Genomic DNA, 17,519 nt, shown 5'->3' with positions numbered 1-17,519 from the left:
TAGAATTTAGTTGCGTAAGATTCTGACGACAATAACGATGAATCGTATGGCAGACGTTGATCACAGTAATGGATTTGCCCTTCACTGTGCACTCTTTAACAATCTCTGTTGACCACTGATTTGTGTTACCGGTAGTAATGTGAATACCTGTTACACCAGGAACACGTGATCTTTCAAAAGGAGAATATCGCTGGTGTGGAATAATCATCAGACGACGGACTTTAGTGACAAACGGTCATGACCTTCCACAGTGAGATTACAGGAGAACCTACAACAGACATCTTTAAAATGTTCCTCTTTATTGTAAACTCGAGAGGTGAGCTTAACAAGTCCACGTATTTTCGAACGTGGCGTCAAAATACAACCGAAAGATAAACTAAAATCCGTATAAAGTGTACTACAAGGGTCATGATAATGGCGAAGACTTCTCAGTCATCGAAGTGAGGCCAAACGTCGCTCTGAGATTACAGAGATTGCGTTGTGTACGAAGGAACGACCAGGAAGATGCCCTGCGTCCATTGCCAGGGCGGAAGGAGCAGTTACCGCGCGGACAAACCTCGACGACGACGGTCAGAATCTACTCCCGAGAGATTGCTACTGAGCCTGCACTGCGGTCACAATGTCTCAGGGAGATGCGACAGTAACAGAAGCGGTCACCAGCGGCGGTTCACCGAGGCTTGTGATCAAAGCTGGTCAGCTCGGCCTGCTCCATCGTGCAGCTGCCAGACAATGGCGTGCAACAAGTCATGGAAGCACACGGCAGTTCGTGAGGGATCCTTATGCAAGACAGCTGCTTCGACTGTGTCTGGCAGGCTTCCTGAAGGCGAAGAGCTGTGCTGCAGCCATTGCAGGAGCGGGCAGAGGATTTGTCACAAGCAGGGAGACGAGGGGCAGTGCGGTGCCAAGCCCCAGTCCTTGTGCGAATGCGGTGACAGTTTTGCTGGATCAGTCGCCAACAAAGCTATTCTTTTTGAGGAAAGTTCAAAGCAAAACCATGAAAGTTGCGATAAAGACAAAGGCGAGGCCATGCAGGCAATGACTTCTGAAGCACTCCCAAAACAGAACAAAGGGGTTGCGACAAACACTTCCAGCAGCAAACAAGATCAGTCTGAGAACAACGCCAAGAACGCGACTTTTGAAGACAGGGCCGTGAAGAATAGCGAAGAATGCAGCCACTGTAGGGATGAAATGTCTGTTGGCTGGAAAAATAGAAACGAAAACCGCCGTCAAATGAGTTGCCCATGCGAGAACTTTGATTCGCTGGTTGCAAATGCTGAAGAGCCGAAGTCAACTTCACATCGACATTGCAGAATGATTGCCTACGTCACCAGATTGAGCAAGGAACACGACCATTTTAGCACGGACGGCGGCATCCGCACTCAGACCAGAGGAAAATCGCGGAAGATGAACCCGGCGCCGTCATGTGTTGTGCAGCCCAGGTGCGGTGCAAACAGCCAAACGTCATTGGAGAACGATGATGGCGATGAAGATGACGTGGACGACGACGAAGAAGAAGACAGCGATGAAGATGACGGCTCCGCTGACGAGATGAGGGCGAGGAGCAGCCAGCATGGAGCCACCCTCACTGCCAACTTGTACGACCTCTGGCGGGAACGCCGTATGTGTGACGTGGCGCTGCGAGCGGAGGACGAGGAGGTGCTGGCTCACAAGCTGGCCCTCGCCGCCTTCAGCTCCACCTTCGCTCACCGCTACTGCGAGGTCAAGGGAAGCGACGGCAAGTTGCTGCACATCGACGTGCCGGGCACCACGGCGGCGGGACTGAAGGAGCTTTTACGCTTTGTTTACACGGGAGAAATCCGCATCACATTCGACAACATAGGCCCCGTTCTGGCTGCCGCCTCCTGCCTGTACATTGATGACGTCGTCACTGTCTGCAAACAGGTCAATAATGTACGATAGTGTGGCTTTAAGCCATGGCAATCTTTTTTTTATAAGTACTTGTAGGTACATTTCATTCAAGTTTTTGTCGTTGAGTTTAGTCCATGTAATCTCTTCTCTCTCACTTATGTCTGTAAAGGAATTGAAAATGATTATGCTACAGTTCAGCCCAATTTTCATCAGATGCTAATGCAACCAGCCGTGGATAATGTGATCTACTTTCACCACCTTGTTGAGAAGTACCACCTCATCGACAACCTCAACTACTTTGACGACTTCATTTGTAAGAATTTTCAGCAAGTGTATCGCACAGGGGGCTGGCCAAATGCGACTTATGGACATGTGCTTGATCTCCTGAGTGACGACAACCTGAATGTGGACCGTGAGCTGGACGTCTTCTACGCTGCTTTGGCTTGGATTGATGGCGACCGTAGCCACAGGTGAGACGGTGTCTGTGTGTTGGGTGGAGAAGGGGGCCGGAGAACCTCTTCTAGCATCAGATCCATTGTGAACGTTTGCAATCCTCTCTTCCACATACACATAAGTAACGACTCTGGGCCAACTAGTGGAACTTGTCGACATTTCAACACCGTTTCGAGTGTTTGCATTAAACATGTTCACACGCAATGTATTCGTATGTTTGGGCTTTTAAAGGTCAACGCGAGCGCTGGAAGTAGAGCATAAAATATCACAAAAACATATTCTGGTGATATTTTATGAAGAAGAGGCACGACAATTATTATATTAATGTTTTTCTCTTAATCACACCTGGATTGTTTTAAGAAAACAGGAAGTGACAAAAGGGTAGTATTTCTAAAAATAGCGCTTTCTGCATAATGAAGAGGAAAGATGCAAGCCTCGGTAAAAGAAAACAGGCCAGGACAACGTACTATTGCTGAATGTTCTCTTAGACACCCAGGAGAAGTTAGTTTGTAGTCATTGTCATTTCCTAAAGGTACTGGCTACAAATGCCAGTCAAATAACTTTGTTCAGAGATCTGTATTTCAGATATCTACTTTCTTTAAACGTGCCGTGCGAACTTCAACCCACACGGCCGTACTGAAGAATTTGCTCAAAATATTTCAAAAGCGATTGTTATCTAATCACTATACAGTACAGGCAAGGACTTTCAGTAAAACGAAATCTTCTTACAGCAGTGCCAACTATACAAAAGCACGAGCTGTTAAAACCAATTAAGACTGCTAGTAAAACGCTCAAATAAAGATCAAGCACCACAACATCGACGCTTGCTATATCGTTATGGTCTACAAGTCACATCGTGACACAGTCACAAACACATCATCAGTCGTATCCTTATCCAGCACAATGCTAAAAACAACTGACAGTGTGAGGGCACCATTGATGTGCGTGCTTGAAACAGGTGGAAAACAACTAAAGGTGACAAATGTATGATGATCCTAAACAGGAAGACGTGAGAGTAAGTAAATAGTAAAATTTGCATGCAGCTAGATGAGGAAGAAATGTTTTTACATCCATAAATATGTACCAAATTTTTATAGTGTTATTACAATTTTAAATGGTAAAAAGTAATTATTAGCAGTCGGTTGTAACTATAAAATAAAAAGGAGTCTTGGAAATGAACTATTAAATTAAAAAAAATTACAAGAGTTAACCTTAAATAAACGCACATTTGAAAGGTGTTTATATTTTAGTAACAATAATACACTGGCAAAAATTAAACTGAAGTAGTAACAGAAATTAATAATGATACAACGTAGACTGCAATGTCCGTGATAATTGCCCATTTAATTTTGATCTGGAAATTTACTTACCAGTCTGTCGAGTGAATTCGGTTTGGACCTTTGTATTTTTTTAAACTTCAGTCGTAGCTTCTAAATAAAGTTTAAATATGTAGGGATGTATTCCAAAATCAGCCGTTTCATTTTCTGGGGAAAAAAATGCTTCTTGAACACGATAACCTGAGCGATGTTTCATTTGACTCGAAGAAAACATGTTTGCTGAACTGAGCCCCACTCGCTGTTACAAATACTACATGCACGCAACGGAGCTCTCTAGTGTAGGAGAGTAAGTTTCTTTTTCTTTCCTTGTGGCAGATGAGAATGCCGGTGTTTGAAGGCTTACTCATATTTTGAGAATATTATTTTAAAATGCACTTAATCACTCCCGTTGATTAAGTTTGGCAAAGTTGTATGCGAAGGTTAGAAGAAGCCAATGGTTTGGGTGCAAACTGTTCAACACGCTAGGGCCAGACTTGTCGGCACATTTGCCAAATGTCTTAGGAGGTACTTCGGACGCTTCGGCATTTAACACAACTAAGAATTAACAGCCTTTAAAGATTGTACACTTACGTTTAGGTTGTCTTATGCTGCCGACCTGATTGGCTGCGTGCGTTTTGCTTACATCACGCCGGAGGAAATCGCCAAACATGTGGAAACAAAGCAGTTTCTTTTCCAAGGGGACGACGGAAAGGAGCTGCTACTGTGCATTTACAGGTAGAATTAAAAAGTTAGCTCGGACCTATAACTTTAATCTCAGGGTGTGCTTCAACTATTCAACCTTTAAGGTAATTTTAACCTTTAAAGTAATTCCCGGATGTAATTTGTATACCGCTATGTAATTTAAATGTTTATTTAGGACACTTAACTGTAACTGACGAAGAGTACAAAGGGAATATACAATTTAAGTTACTCTGAACTCGAACTATATCTCACCATTTTTCTCCCCACCTCCCACTTCCGGTGTGAACACTTTCTCAAAGAGAACTTGGCTCTGGTCAAGGCATCTAAACATTCAGTCCATAAGTACAACTTCGTTAGCAGGATTTGGTGCAATCAAAAAGCAGTTTAAAATGTCATTCGACCATAGAAGCTGAATGCTAGAGATTGTTCTTCTTTCATTACCTTTTTATTTATGTTCTTGTTACTCTTTTTGTGAAAACGCGACTAACATGGATTCTTAAGAACAGTGAGAACATTATGTAATGAGTTTACCAAAAAAGATATAAATTATGTGTTATATACTAACAAAAAATAATAAATACTATTGCTTCCTTTAGGTAATTTTAACAAATGTTATCATTTACATTTCACACAAGATATTTAGCTAAATCTGAGCTACACCCCCAGGAAATATTAAATGTTAAGAAGAACAAAACAAAGTTAAAACGTTGGGCAAATTGTGATTGAAACAAAAACAGATACTGATGTAGATACTTGGCTTTTCCATTCCAGACATCATGCCCTGCAGACGTGTGCGTGTAAGGACGGGAAACATGTTAAGACACTGCCTCGGCGGAAATATCGGCTAGTGTCACACGTTGCCAAGTTGGTAAGTATGGCCACTGCACACCAGTGCGATGTACTAAGCTGTTACCACAAACTTGTATTACTGGACTGCTGGCAGGTATAGACAAAGTTTCCGGTTTAGTCACATTTATTGTTTAGGGTTGCCGAGACAACTAGCTGAGAACTTCGCAAGAGGCATAGCGTTGGTCTCGGCAGACAGACAGCAGTCCACCTATACACGTCCGTAGGGTTACGACTTTTGTCACGTGTCGGTTATGAGGCATCACTCCTCCAAAACACCAGTCCAAACACAATTCAAAGGAGAAAAAGGGGTTTGGGGACTGTAATGTACCGTTACGTGGGCCCTGTGCGCAATGTCTGACTATTGCATTCAGTCATCTAGCATTCTCCCACACACCTATTACAACAGATTCAATAACAAGGTTTCAAACTTAATGATAAGAATATAATTAACAGAGTGCATATATATTTACAAGAAGATAGTTCACAAGCATTCCATAGGTAATCTCAAACTTAGCTTTCTGGCTTTTTCGCTATGGTGCTGGTCGCTGATACATCCAATATTCACAAGTTAAAGTTCGCACTGGCGTGATGACTCCACTTGTTATATGCTCGTCATTTAAAGTTCACACTGTCCTAATCATTCCAGTGTCCACAGTTTCGTCAGTTAAAGTTCACAACTCAGTATAATTCAGAGTCCCGTGGGTCTTTTACGTCCTTTCTCCCGACGGACTTTCTGTCGGCCGATATCCACCTCGCCACCCAGAAAAGTAAAGTTCTTTCCACTCCTCCCTACTTTGTTCGTTTCCTGTGGGGTTTACCCCGCCGAGGAGGGTGGCCCGAAATCACTACCAGAAGGCGTGGAACAATTATCTCCCCTGGCCGTACGTCACGCGCGGCCGTCCACGTCAGGTGCTCGGACGAAGTTGACACCGACACTGGACACCGGCAGCGAGATGGTTGTCGCGCTAGCCAGGGGAGATGTGCCAGCTTGGCCCGCACACGATGTTTTGTCCCTGTTTTAACTACAGAATCGACCATTTGTCCTAACCAAGCAACCAACACACTAAACACCTCAACAAAAAGACAATGGGTAGAAATACATTTTCTACATCACTCCTCTCTCCGGGGGAAAAATTGTGCCTGCTAAGGCACAATTTTTCAAAATACAAATCCATACATAATAACATGACGTGAAATGAATTAGCATAGTTCAATTAAATCCAAACAGTTGGTAAAATCATTACCACATAAGCATCTGTTAAATGAATAAAGCAACCAGTAATCAATTACAGCCATGATCATTCATAAAAAGAAAAAAAGTTACTATTACCACATAAACCAATGCACCTCAAAACACCTAAAAAAAAAATTGCGTGTTGCAAAGACTACTCTACATAGAACCATCTCCTCTCGATAAAAGTGTGCGTTTTACACAGCGTGTTCAGCAATCTGGTTCGTGCAGTAGCACATGCACTTTTCTCACACAACTGCCTAGCCACTGCGGCTTTTAACACTTCAGCCGGTTACACTAGGGGTACCCCATTTGGTGGTCATCCCCTGTCAAAAAAACTCGTCGTGACCTATGTCCCCGACGCTGTACAGCAACCCCTCGGGTTCTGCTGGCGCGCAGACGCTTACTCTGCCGCCTTGGTACCGCATGTTCCGCTTGGTGGAGAAAAACGGCGGTGAACCCATCACATAACATCATACCAACATAATCTATGCAGCAACCCCTCGGTTCTGCTGGCGCGCAGACGCTTACTCTGCCGCCCTTGGTACCGCATGTTCCGCTTGGTGGAGAAAAACGGCGGTGAACCCATCACATAATACAGGTACACCTTACTGTGCTACCCCACAGACTATCCTCTCAGGACTAGCCTTCCCATGCCACTATAACCTTTACATGAACATAGCTGGCCCTGGGTTCAGAAATACATCAATCCCTCCATTGAGTACAATACACTCACACAAAAAAAAACTTTCAGTGCTAGCAGTGTTGATAGCGTGTTACATAAAAGGCCAACTGCAGTATTGCAGATTGTGAACAGCTGATACGCACGGAGACTGGTTATAAAATATCATCATAATACAAATTCATTGTTAGTGCAATCCTCCTCCTCATCGTCATCGTTGACCATACAGCAATCATCATCTTCATTATTATCATAGAAGAGGAGAAAAAATCGTCGTTAGTACACTCCTGTACTTACTATAGCTATAATCATTCATCAAAGTCATGATCATAATCATCAATCATATTCATAATACAGTCCACAACAAAAGAAGAGAGAGAAAAAAAAATTATGTGGTTAACATGATAATCTACATTGATAAGCGTGACAAGGTGTCTGCTTCAACATTTTTAGAGCCCGATATCGGAGGACCGAAAAGTTTATAGTCCTGCAGTGCAGGGCCATCGCATAAGGCGGCCGTTGGTGGTGTTAGCTCGCCTAAGGTACGTTAGTGGGCGGTGGTCCGTTTCGACAAAGAAATGATTCCCAAATATATAGCGGTGGAATTTGTCGACAGCCCAGACGAGTCCGAGGCACTCTCGCTCAACAGTCGAGTACCGTGTTTCACGCTCCAATAATTTCCGGCTGGCGTACAGAATAGGGTGTAACGCCCCCTGGTCATCACATTGCATCAGCACCGCCCTAGGCCGGTGGAGGACGCGTCCGTCCTTACAGTAAATGGTTTTGTAAAATTGGGAGTTGTATCACTGGCTCTGAGGACAGTGTTGTTTTTAGCGTGTCTAGTGCTCTCTGGCACTCCTCCGTCCACCTAATTTTAGTTGGCTGTCCCGCTTTGGTGAGGTTGGTCAGGGGATTGACTGTCGCTGCGTAGTTATTTATGTATCGGCGGTAAAAGCCCACTAGACCCAAGAGGGAGCGTACCTGTTTTTTCGTCTGGGGTGTTTGGATAGTGAGGATTTTGGATACTTTACCCGCTTGGGGGCGCATAGTTCCTCCCCTATCTCGTGCCCGAGGAAGTCAATGGTCGTGAAACCCACTTCTACCTTGGAGGGTCGAGCGGTCAGCCCGTGAGCTGACAACTCTGCCAATACATTATCAACTGATAACAAGTGTTGGGTCCATGAAGCTGATGCAATCAGAATGTCGTCGAAGAAGGACACCGCCCCGAAACGCTCGAGGTTTAGTGCGCGCATCATTCTTGCAAACGAGCTGGGGGCCGTTGACATTCCGAACGGCATGCGCGTGAAATGAAAGAGGCCGAGAGGTGTCTGGAACGCGGTTTTCTCTTTATCCTTTTCTGCCATAGGTATCTGCCAGTACCCTTTAGCGAGATCTATCTTCGTGAAATAGTTTTTGCCCTGTAGTTGAGAGAACAAAAGCTCCACGTCTGGAATGGGTTCTGCGTCAAACCTGGTAACTTTATTCAGTTCTCTGAAGTCGATGCAGAAGCGTGTAGAACCATCCTTCTTACGCACTATCACTACTGGGGAAGCGAAGGGGGAAGATGACTGTTCGATGATACCTAACGTTAGCATCTTTTCCACCTCTTCTTTGACAACTCTCTCGGATGTGAATGGGAGGGGGTACTGCTTAATGTTAACGATGACGTTATCGGTCAGTGTTATTGAGTGGTGTTGAAGGTCCGTAAGTCCCGGTAGGTCCGTCAGCATTTGTTCGTGTTTGTTCAGGATTTTATCAACCTCTTCTTTCTGATGGATCGAGAGTGCCGGGTTAATGAGTACCTGACGGAAGTCTTCTGTCCGCGCCGTCGGCATGCATTTAATTATGACCTTCTCTACGTCACTGTCTTCCGTAGAGCATTCCCCCGCAATGATACCAATCAGACCCTGTTGTACAGGGGGGAAGGGGGTGCGCGTGATATATTCACGTAACAGGTTGACGTGAAATAGTTTCTCAATGCCTTCGCTCGTTTCTATCACATAGTCATAGGCATTGACGCGCTTTCGGACCGTAAAGGGGCCGCGCCACTTCAGCAGCATCTTGTTATTGGCAGATGGGAGAAGGACTAAGACCTGAGAGCCCTCTTGGAAAGATCGCACGCCGGCCTGACGGAATTTGTAGTCCCTGTTCTTCTTTGATGTAGCTTGCACTGCATCTTGTGCGCACCTAACCATATCCCTGAGAGCGTCCCGCAGGTCAGACACATACTGTGATGTTGTGGTGGCGGTGACGTCATCATTGTCTGCGCCGGTCCACGTATCGTACAACAGTTGGGAGGGGCCTTTAGGGATGCGGCCATAGAGCAATTCAAAAGGTGCGAAACCCGTGGATTCTTGTGGAATTTCCCGGTACGCAAATAATATCGCTGGTAGGTAGCGATCCCAGTCTCTTGGTTTGTCTGTCATTACTCTTTTTAACATAGTTTTTAGGGTTCCATTAAAGCGTTCGACCATGCCGTTGGTCTGGGGGTGGTATGGTGTGCTGTGAAGCTGGGACACCGATAAGAGTCTCATAACCTCGTGCATAGTCTCTGATGTGAACTGAGAGCCCTGATCAGACAGGATTTCATCGGGGATTCCCGTGCGGGAAAAAATGTTTACCAGGGCTTCAGCAACTGCTTCTGTCGAAATAGAGCGCAATGCGACAGCTTCGGGGTAGCGCGTGGCCACGTCCACGCATGTAAGTATATGCCTGTAACCGCTAGATGATGGGGGGGAGATTGGGCCGATAAGATCGACGGCCACTCGTGAAAATGGTACATCTATGACCGGGACCGGTTGAAGGGGTGCAACCCGGCCTTTTGGAAATGTTTTCTGGCATGTGTCGCAGGAGCGACAGTATTCCTTAACAGCCCGCCTATAACCTGGCCAGAAGAAGAATGGGGTGATGCGTTTAAACGTGCTATTGGCTCCCATGTGCCCGCCAAACAAAGAATCGTGCGCGGCTATTAGCACTGACTCTCGGAGGCCCTTGGGGACCACCACTTGCCAGGTGACTGTCTGTGGTTTTGTGCCAGTGATGCGCCTGTAAAGCAGCCCATCTCTAAGAACGAAAGCTGCGGCGGAGTCTCGGTCCCGAGTGCTATTCCCCCCTAGTTTGTCAAACAAGGTACTTAGGGAGGTATCTGCTGCCTGTAGTTCAGCTAATTTTTCCGGAGTAATGTCTAGCTGGGGGGTTTTTGTTGTCAGGAGCGGGCGAAAGGGTTTGTCTTGCCTGGGTGCCTGCGCACGTGTGTGAGCGGCTGCCGCTACCTGGGCACAGTGAAATGTGGACCCGTCCACGCGACCCAAGATGACATCACAGACGGGGTTGTCGATGACGCATGCCTCTACCGTGCCTGAGAAGAATGGGCAGTCAAGGTTGACTAGTGCGACCGGCAGCCGCACGGTCTGGCCGTTGAAAAGACGGCATAATTGCACTTTGCTCAGGAATTGCTCGCGTCGTAGCAAACTCCGTCTCACCCCAACCGTCGAACAACCTGAATCCAGCATCACTGTGACGGGTGTGCCCCCTAGTGAACCCTGGCATGTCTGTATGGACGGCGGTAAATTCTCGGCAGCTGACATACCGATGGCCACTTCGTCAGCGATTTCCCCCCCTTTACCTTGTGTATCGTGGGTATTCGTGCTGACCATAATCCCGATTGATGCGAACTTTGGTGTCTGGGGGTGAGGACTAGGTTTAAACTGCAGTCTCCTGCACTGTTTCCACCAATGATCGTGTACGCGGCAACCCCAACACCCTTTTTTATCCCCGTAAAACTTCAGGTCGGTGGGGTTGATGCCGTTGCTGTCGTCTCGCGTGTTTTCCCAGCTACGGTTTTTTTGCATGTGATTACGCCATCCCGGGTACCCGCTCGAGGGGCTGTTTTCTGTGTGATAATGCCTGTCTGTAGCCCTCGGAAGAGGGCGTCTGGTACCTGCACTCGCCGTTTGGTGTTCAGAAATTCCGGCGTTTGCACAAAACACGCTTGAGTCCGTATGTGCGGCCAAGTTCCTATCGCTGTGGGCTTCCCTATACCTGTCCGCTGCTTCCACTAAGTCACTAACAGAATGATATTTTCTCTCCCTCAGGAAAGCCACTACGTTGCTGGATAGGCTAGCTAACAGTTGCTCTCGTAACAGCAAGTCGACTAAGCTGCTAAAGTCATTTGTTATTTCTCCCATTTCTAGCCATCGGAAGAAGTATCGCCTAATTCTGGAAAAAAACACGGCTATGGTTTCCTCTCGTTCTGGTCGGGCGGCCCGGAACTGCCGACGGAAACCTTCTTCCGTACATTGAAATCGCTTAAGGAGGTGTTTCTTTATTTTGGGGAAGGAACTCAAATCCTCCTCGGGTATTTCGTGATAGTATGTGAGGGCTTTCCCTCTAAGGAGCGTTGCTAGGTTGCAAGGGAGTTCATCCGCCTCCCATTTATTAAGGGTCGCGTATGATTCGAATCGACGGAGATAAGCGTCTATATCGTCATTCTGATCATCCCAGTAGGGCATTTTCGGTCTGGCGCCTGCCATAATCTCCTTTTCCTTGATCGCTACCCTGTCGCTTCCAAGGTTATTTTGCGATTCTAGCCTCCTGTTTTCTAATGCTATCCTTTCGCTTTCTACCGCTAGCCTTTGGCCTTCTAACGCTGCTTCTACTTTTTTCATTTCTGCCTCGTGTCTTTGTCTTTCTGCTTCTAACGCTGCTTCTACTTTTTTCATTTCTGCCTCGTGTCTTTGTCTTTCTGCTTCTAACGCTGCTTCTACTTTTTTCATTTCTGCCTCGTGTCTTTGTCTTTCTGACTCGTGTTTTTGTCTTTCTGACTCAAGTTTCTGTTGTTGATGCGCGTTCAGTTGTTCCTGAATATATGTGGTGAGGGCTTTTCCGCTAAGACCTATCATTTGTCCGGCCCGCCTTAGGTCTCGTATGATTTCGTCAACAAACGTCGCGATGCCTGTGTCTACTGTTGGCTGCGAGGGCTCGGCGGTCTGGGCTGCCTCATCCACCACTTCAGTGTCGTACATGGTTCAAGTCAAACACAAAGCAAAGTCTACTTATATATGGTAGCACAACTTCAAAAAAATAGTACAAATACCAATGCTAAAACGAATTATCAGGAAAAAAAATTCCAGTTCGTATCAGATTAATTTTAATAAATTAATACTCTACGTCAGGCTCGCCAGTTGTAATGTACCGTTACGTGGGCCCTGTGCGCAATGTCTGACTATTGCATTCAGTCATCTAGCATTCTCCCACACACCTATTACAACAGATTCAATAACAAGGTTTCAAACTTAATGATAAGAATATAATTAACAGAGTGCATATATATTTACAAGAAGATAGTTCACAAGCATTCCATAGGTAATCTCAAACTTAGCTTTCTGGCTTTTTCGCTATGGTGCTGGTCGCTGATACATCCAATATTCACAAGTTAAAGTTCGCACTGGCGTGATGACTCCACTTGTTATATGCTCGTCATTTAAAGTTCACACTGTCCTAATCATTCCAGTGTCCACAGTTTCGTCAGTTAAAGTTCACAACTCAGTATAATTCAGAGTCCCGTGGGTCTTTTACGTCCTTTCTCCCGACGGACTTTCTGTCGGCCGATATCCACCTCGCCACCCAGAAAAGTAAAGTTCTTTCCACTCCTCCCTACTTTGTTCGTTTCCTGTGGGGTTTTACCCCGCCGAGGAGGGTGGCCCGAAATCACTACCAGAAGGCGTGGAACAATTATCTCCCCTGGCCGTACGTCACGCGCGGCCGTCCACGTCAGGTGCTCGGACGAAGTTGACACCGACACTGGACACCGGCAGCGAGATGGTTGTCGCGCTAGCCAGGGGAGATGTGCCAGCTTGGCCCGCACATGATGTTTTGTCCCTGTTTTAACTACAGAATCGACCATTTGTCCTAACCAAGCAACCAACACACTAAACACCTCAACAAAAAGACAATGGGTAGAAATACATTTTCTACAGGGACTGACAGTCGGTGGGAGGTGGTGGTGAAGGGAATAACTCGATTCTACATAATCCCCAAAAGATGCAATCGGTCTTACAGTAAGATAGCAATCCTGTGTCTCCCATTTTCTCAGCGAATGTTTCTCCATCCCCGTCTTTCTCTTCTCATTATCACAGGCGGCATCTCCGCCAGAAACGCCGACACAACGTCGGCATTCTCATAGTCTGCCTCTAGTACCGTCTCGTTCTGAGGTCATTCTGGCTGCTGGCGGCGTCAACCCTTTCCAGCCCGAGATGGAGGTACAAGCGCGGCTGGTGGAGCAGTACAACCCACGTAACAACCACTGGACCACGCTGACAAAATTGCCGGACGGGAGACATCATCACAGCATGGTGGTCCTCGGCGGCTGCCTCTACGTCATAGGTATCTTTAAGAAGGACATTATTTGAAATGTTTGTAAGAATAACGTTTGATGAAATAATGACGCCATGGATTATTTACGTCGATAACTTCTTTGAAACTAGTCCTTTTTCCTAATGATATTCTTCTTGTTAAGTAGCATTACCAATGATCCTGTATATCAAAGTCAGCTTTTAAAGGGATATCTGGTTCGAACCCATGAGTGTTCTGGTCTTGTTAGCTTATGTACTCGTGGAATATCTCTACACAGGTGCGTTTGTTTTGTTCCAGTAGCTTGCAGTTTATTTTTCCCAAAGTTGTATCTTTGGATATTCAACACTTTCCCAGTCTCGTGTAAAAGCATCCTCAAGATCTCCAGAATGCTTCAGATTAGATGATATTTGTGTGCAGGAGGTTCTGTGCTGGACGAGCTTAACCCTGGACATTTGTGTAACCCCACAGGAAGCTGCTACCGCTACCAGTACGGCAATGACCAGTGGAGTGCCATAGCCCCTCTGCTCACGGCCCGCATGTACCATGCCACTGCTGTCCTCGGTGACCGCATCTTTGCTATAGCTGGCCAGACTCACCATTCCAGGTCAGTCCCTACTCCAAATCCCGTATCCCTCCCAGCGCACGCCTATCAGCAGCAAATGCCTTTCTCCTTCTTCTGTTCAATTTTCTTCATTTCCCACAATTTCAAAGAACATTCTGTATGCAAGAAAAAGAGTCATTATCCCTTCTTGTAGCACTGTCAATCTTAGATTACCACAACGCTATCAATCTTGTACACTCTTACCAGCTAGTCAGCAGCGAATGCATCAATAAAATCCCCTTTCCTAACCTGTGATCTTAGAAATCTCTGAAGTTTTTCACACAACAGATTTATATGTACGGTTTATGGCCTTGATGATTATCGCTAGATGTCTCCTTCCCAATGATTTTTATTTCTCTCTCTCTGAATCTTAATCTGCCATATTTTTAATGACTTAAGTGTGCTGATAGATGTGCCTACTCTCTTTCCCGCCTCCCCTTATCCTGATTGTCAAGCGCCTTCTTTTTCTTTATTTTTGTTTGATTGTTCCCTTATTAAATTCCTATTTGTTGTTTGCTATCGTACTGCCATTAGAGTTCTCATTGCCACACACGCGCAGTATTTAAGTTGTTTAGTACAAAGGAACGCTGACGAAAGCTTGACTTGACAGGCGTCTGTCATCAGTGGAGTTTTACCGGGCCGACTTGGACGAGTGGGAGGCGGGGCCGGATCTAGAAGAGGCCCGTATCGGCGTGGCGGTCGCAGCCTACATGGGGATGCTGTTTGCTGCTGGTGGCTTCCTGGAGACAGACAACGAACAGCTGGTGCGAGATACCGTGGAGGTGTACGACAACAAGACACGCCGGTTGGTATCAGAGCAGCGTACGCGGTTCACAACACCAGCAATATTTAATTTATTCACTTGTAACACGCAGCATCACGACCAAGACAGGTCGCACGCTCTGCGCTGACCAGTAACGATAAAAGAAAGACAATGGAAGGCTAGATACGACTAGACACACTGAACAGATTCGGTGTGCAGCCTTACACATGGAATCTACTGTCAATAAAGTTCTGCATCTGAAATATCTGAAAGTTATTATGACATTTGTATGGAAGCTCAACTCGCAATCTTCAGTGCAGTGGCTAAGGGCCGTAACTGACGCATGTTGTGACAGAGAATGCGGGTGATCTCTATATGGAGCGTTCAGTATTTAGATTCCTGCTGGTATTTGCTATCGCGCCACTGCTGGCATATTAAGGGCCTATCTTAAGTATTTTCTACAAAACTGAAATGGTTGTTTTATGGATCATTCATGTAGAGAGTCTGGATGATCGATTCTGAGGATTAATGCATATTCGAAAAGCTCCACTCCTACCGCTCTCACATTCTGTCGCTCCAGGTGGACGAGGCGAAATCCTCTTCCCAGACCACGTTGCCATGCCGGCCTGGTCGTTTGCATCGGGAAACTGTACCTGATCGGGGGCTCCACCTTCCCTGGCGACAGTCCTAACGTTCTCAGTCTGGCCTCCGTCCTGAGATACGACGAAGTTAATGACAGGTATGCTAGGTATCCACGCTAAATTGCACTGTAGACCTTCTGTATGGTTGCGGCACGTGCCTATTTACGCTGTGAGCCGTACGTAGACTTGCCGTACAGTCTGTACGGGTACGCCACGTGTCTACTTGTACAGTGTTATAAAGTCATTTTTTATGTCTTCCGTGAGGTTCAGACCCAATAGTGCCATGCCAGTAGAACGTCAATTTATTCTGCAATCAGTTCACGAGCAGGTTCCGTTACTGCAAAGAGCAGGCTTGTGTGTGTGTTTTTAATAAATAAAAACCATAAAAAGGAACAGCAGCAACAACACATTGTTGTCATTTAAAAGAGTCTTAAATTCATCCAGCTGCTTCTGTCAAACTAGTTTCCTTTCATTCCCATTAAATTTTCGGTGCGTTTTACAAACAATTTCTGAAGGAAATTATTACTTCGGGCCAGCAAGGTAAGCACCTTTCCAATCCTCTTTAATTACTTATATCTTTTTTTAATGGCAGGTGGGAGAAAATCCAGACACTGCGCATGCCGCGTCACGACATGGGGGTCGCTGTGCTGGGTAAGCCTAGTGCTGTTCGTGGTGGTCATCGATGAGATCTGTTCATTCGCTGACAGATACATGTGACACATGCTGTCAGTTCCGTCTTGCATATAAAGAAACCTAGAGCTGTGTATTGTGCAAATTTCTATGTTCTCTTCTGTTAAAGGCCCGTATTACCAGACAAATATGAAACAACTTTTTACAAATACTGGCAAAGTTTGAATATAATCATCGGGTGCCTCTTGTGTTTTCTTTGCCGTAAAACAGTTGATCGCATTCTCACGGCGGTGTATGTAAGGCCAGCTGGTCATGTGCCATGAAGGGATTTTTTTTCTTTCCTTTTACCCGACAAAAAAAGTAAATGCTGTTCACATTGATGTTAAAATAATTATGTAAAACAGAAGCATTTGAAACACCTTTGAAAAAAAAGTGCAGTATTAACTTGAACTGTTCATCTATGTTGACCGTCACCGTTGTCTTTTGCAAACATTGAGTTTGAAACATCCCTGATACCCACCCCTCTGTGTGCAGGCACCCGTATCTTTGTGGTGGGAGGAGTGTCTTCGACCGACAGCAAGGTGTTGAGTGACGTGGAGTGTCTGGACGTAGAGGGCAATTTCTGGTTGAAGGACATTGAGGCTCTCGGCAACCCGGCCTTGGGACTGTCGTGCGTGACAGTTCCTGGCGACGAGTAAAATGTCATCATCGCCAAAGAACTAGCAGGACAGGATGTCAGCGTTGACCTGCCTTTCAGCAAAAGTGTGGCCAAACGTGACTGTTCGTGCATTCGAAGGATAACTCGAGTTATCTAGCAATGGTCGGAGGGCGGATGTTGGGCGGTCTAGCAGAGAATAGATGTAGGATTTCACTCACCAGTATTTTTATCATGCACGATAGAGTATGTCTCATCAGACACGCTCTCGTTATTTCTAAATTTATCTTGTAAAACGAGCAGTTTTTATTACTCCTTTTCTCACTCGCTTAGATAAAAGAAAAAATACATACTTTTTCGATTCTTTTGTGACGTTTTGCTTGTAGATGACATTTGCTTTAAACTAAACAAAAAAACTGCTTTATGGTGTTACTCATACATGAAGCAAGGTTTCAGGTGTGGTGGTTTATCACTACTTTTGTCACACTGAAACAAAAGAAGGAAAGCTGCACTCACAGATTTTGTAAGACATCCAGACTATTGTGATACTACTCATGTATGCGATTTCTAAGTTTAGAAGTCGATCTGTTACATAGATTGCTACAAAGGAGCATGTATTTAATCTACCAGCTTTCTTGAAAAATATTTCCTTACGCACTATTTGGATGCTGTACTGCTATGTTAAAGTTTTGTAATAAATATTTAAATGCCATTTTTTACAGCTTGAAAATCGGCTACAATCTTAAGTAGTTCTTTGTGGTTATGTTTTTAAG

At 45.4% G+C, this 17,519-nt stretch overlaps 1 protein-coding gene across 4 annotated transcripts; it reads left to right on the top strand.

Moving 5' to 3' along the window:
* The first annotated feature begins 30 nt into the window (after nucleotides 1-30).
* On the top strand, nucleotides 31-17,458 carry LOC112572352 (kelch-like protein 2). 4 transcript variants are annotated; one of them, XR_003100980.1, is made up of 10 exons: nucleotides 31-1,911; nucleotides 2,083-2,339; nucleotides 4,236-4,373; nucleotides 5,112-5,208; nucleotides 13,240-13,486; nucleotides 13,874-14,060; nucleotides 14,682-14,862; nucleotides 15,401-15,559; nucleotides 16,054-16,112; nucleotides 16,626-16,704. XR_003100980.1 is itself a non-coding variant. In XM_025251982.1 (10 exons), exons 1-10 carry the CDS (start codon nucleotides 505-507, stop codon nucleotides 16,787-16,789), a joined length of 2,901 nt encoding a protein of 966 aa, XP_025107767.1. In that variant the 5' UTR covers nucleotides 31-504; the 3' UTR covers nucleotides 16,790-17,458. The 4 variants fall into 4 exon arrangements, 3 of the variants coding, with proteins under 3 accessions (XP_025107767.1, XP_025107768.1, XP_025107766.1); XM_025251982.1 differs by having other exon boundaries at nucleotides 31-1,902; nucleotides 14,668-14,862; nucleotides 16,626-17,458; XM_025251983.1 differs by having other exon boundaries at nucleotides 13,925-14,060; nucleotides 14,668-14,862; nucleotides 16,626-17,458.
* The last annotated feature ends 61 nt before the right edge of the window (nucleotides 17,459-17,519 follow it).

This window comes from Pomacea canaliculata, linkage group LG9, assembly GCF_003073045.1.
Source record: "Pomacea canaliculata isolate SZHN2017 linkage group LG9, ASM307304v1, whole genome shotgun sequence".
NCBI classification, from domain to species: domain Eukaryota; kingdom Metazoa; phylum Mollusca; class Gastropoda; order Architaenioglossa; family Ampullariidae; genus Pomacea; species Pomacea canaliculata.
This window is presented reverse-complemented; position numbering and strand designations above follow the sequence as displayed.

Excerpts from the sequence above, each read along its gene's own strand:
- LOC112572352 (XM_025251981.1), top strand. The coding sequence starts at position 505 with ATGCCCTGCGTCCATTGCCAGGGCGGAAGGAGCAGTTACCGCGCGGAC. Across the intron at positions 5,209-13,239 it reads TGTCACACGTTGCCAAGTTG|GCGGCATCTCCGCCAGAAAC; the intron begins GTAAGTATGGCC and ends TCATTATCACAG. Across the intron at positions 14,061-14,667 it reads GGCCAGACTCACCATTCCAG|GCGTCTGTCATCAGTGGAGT; the intron begins GTCAGTCCCTAC and ends TTGACTTGACAG.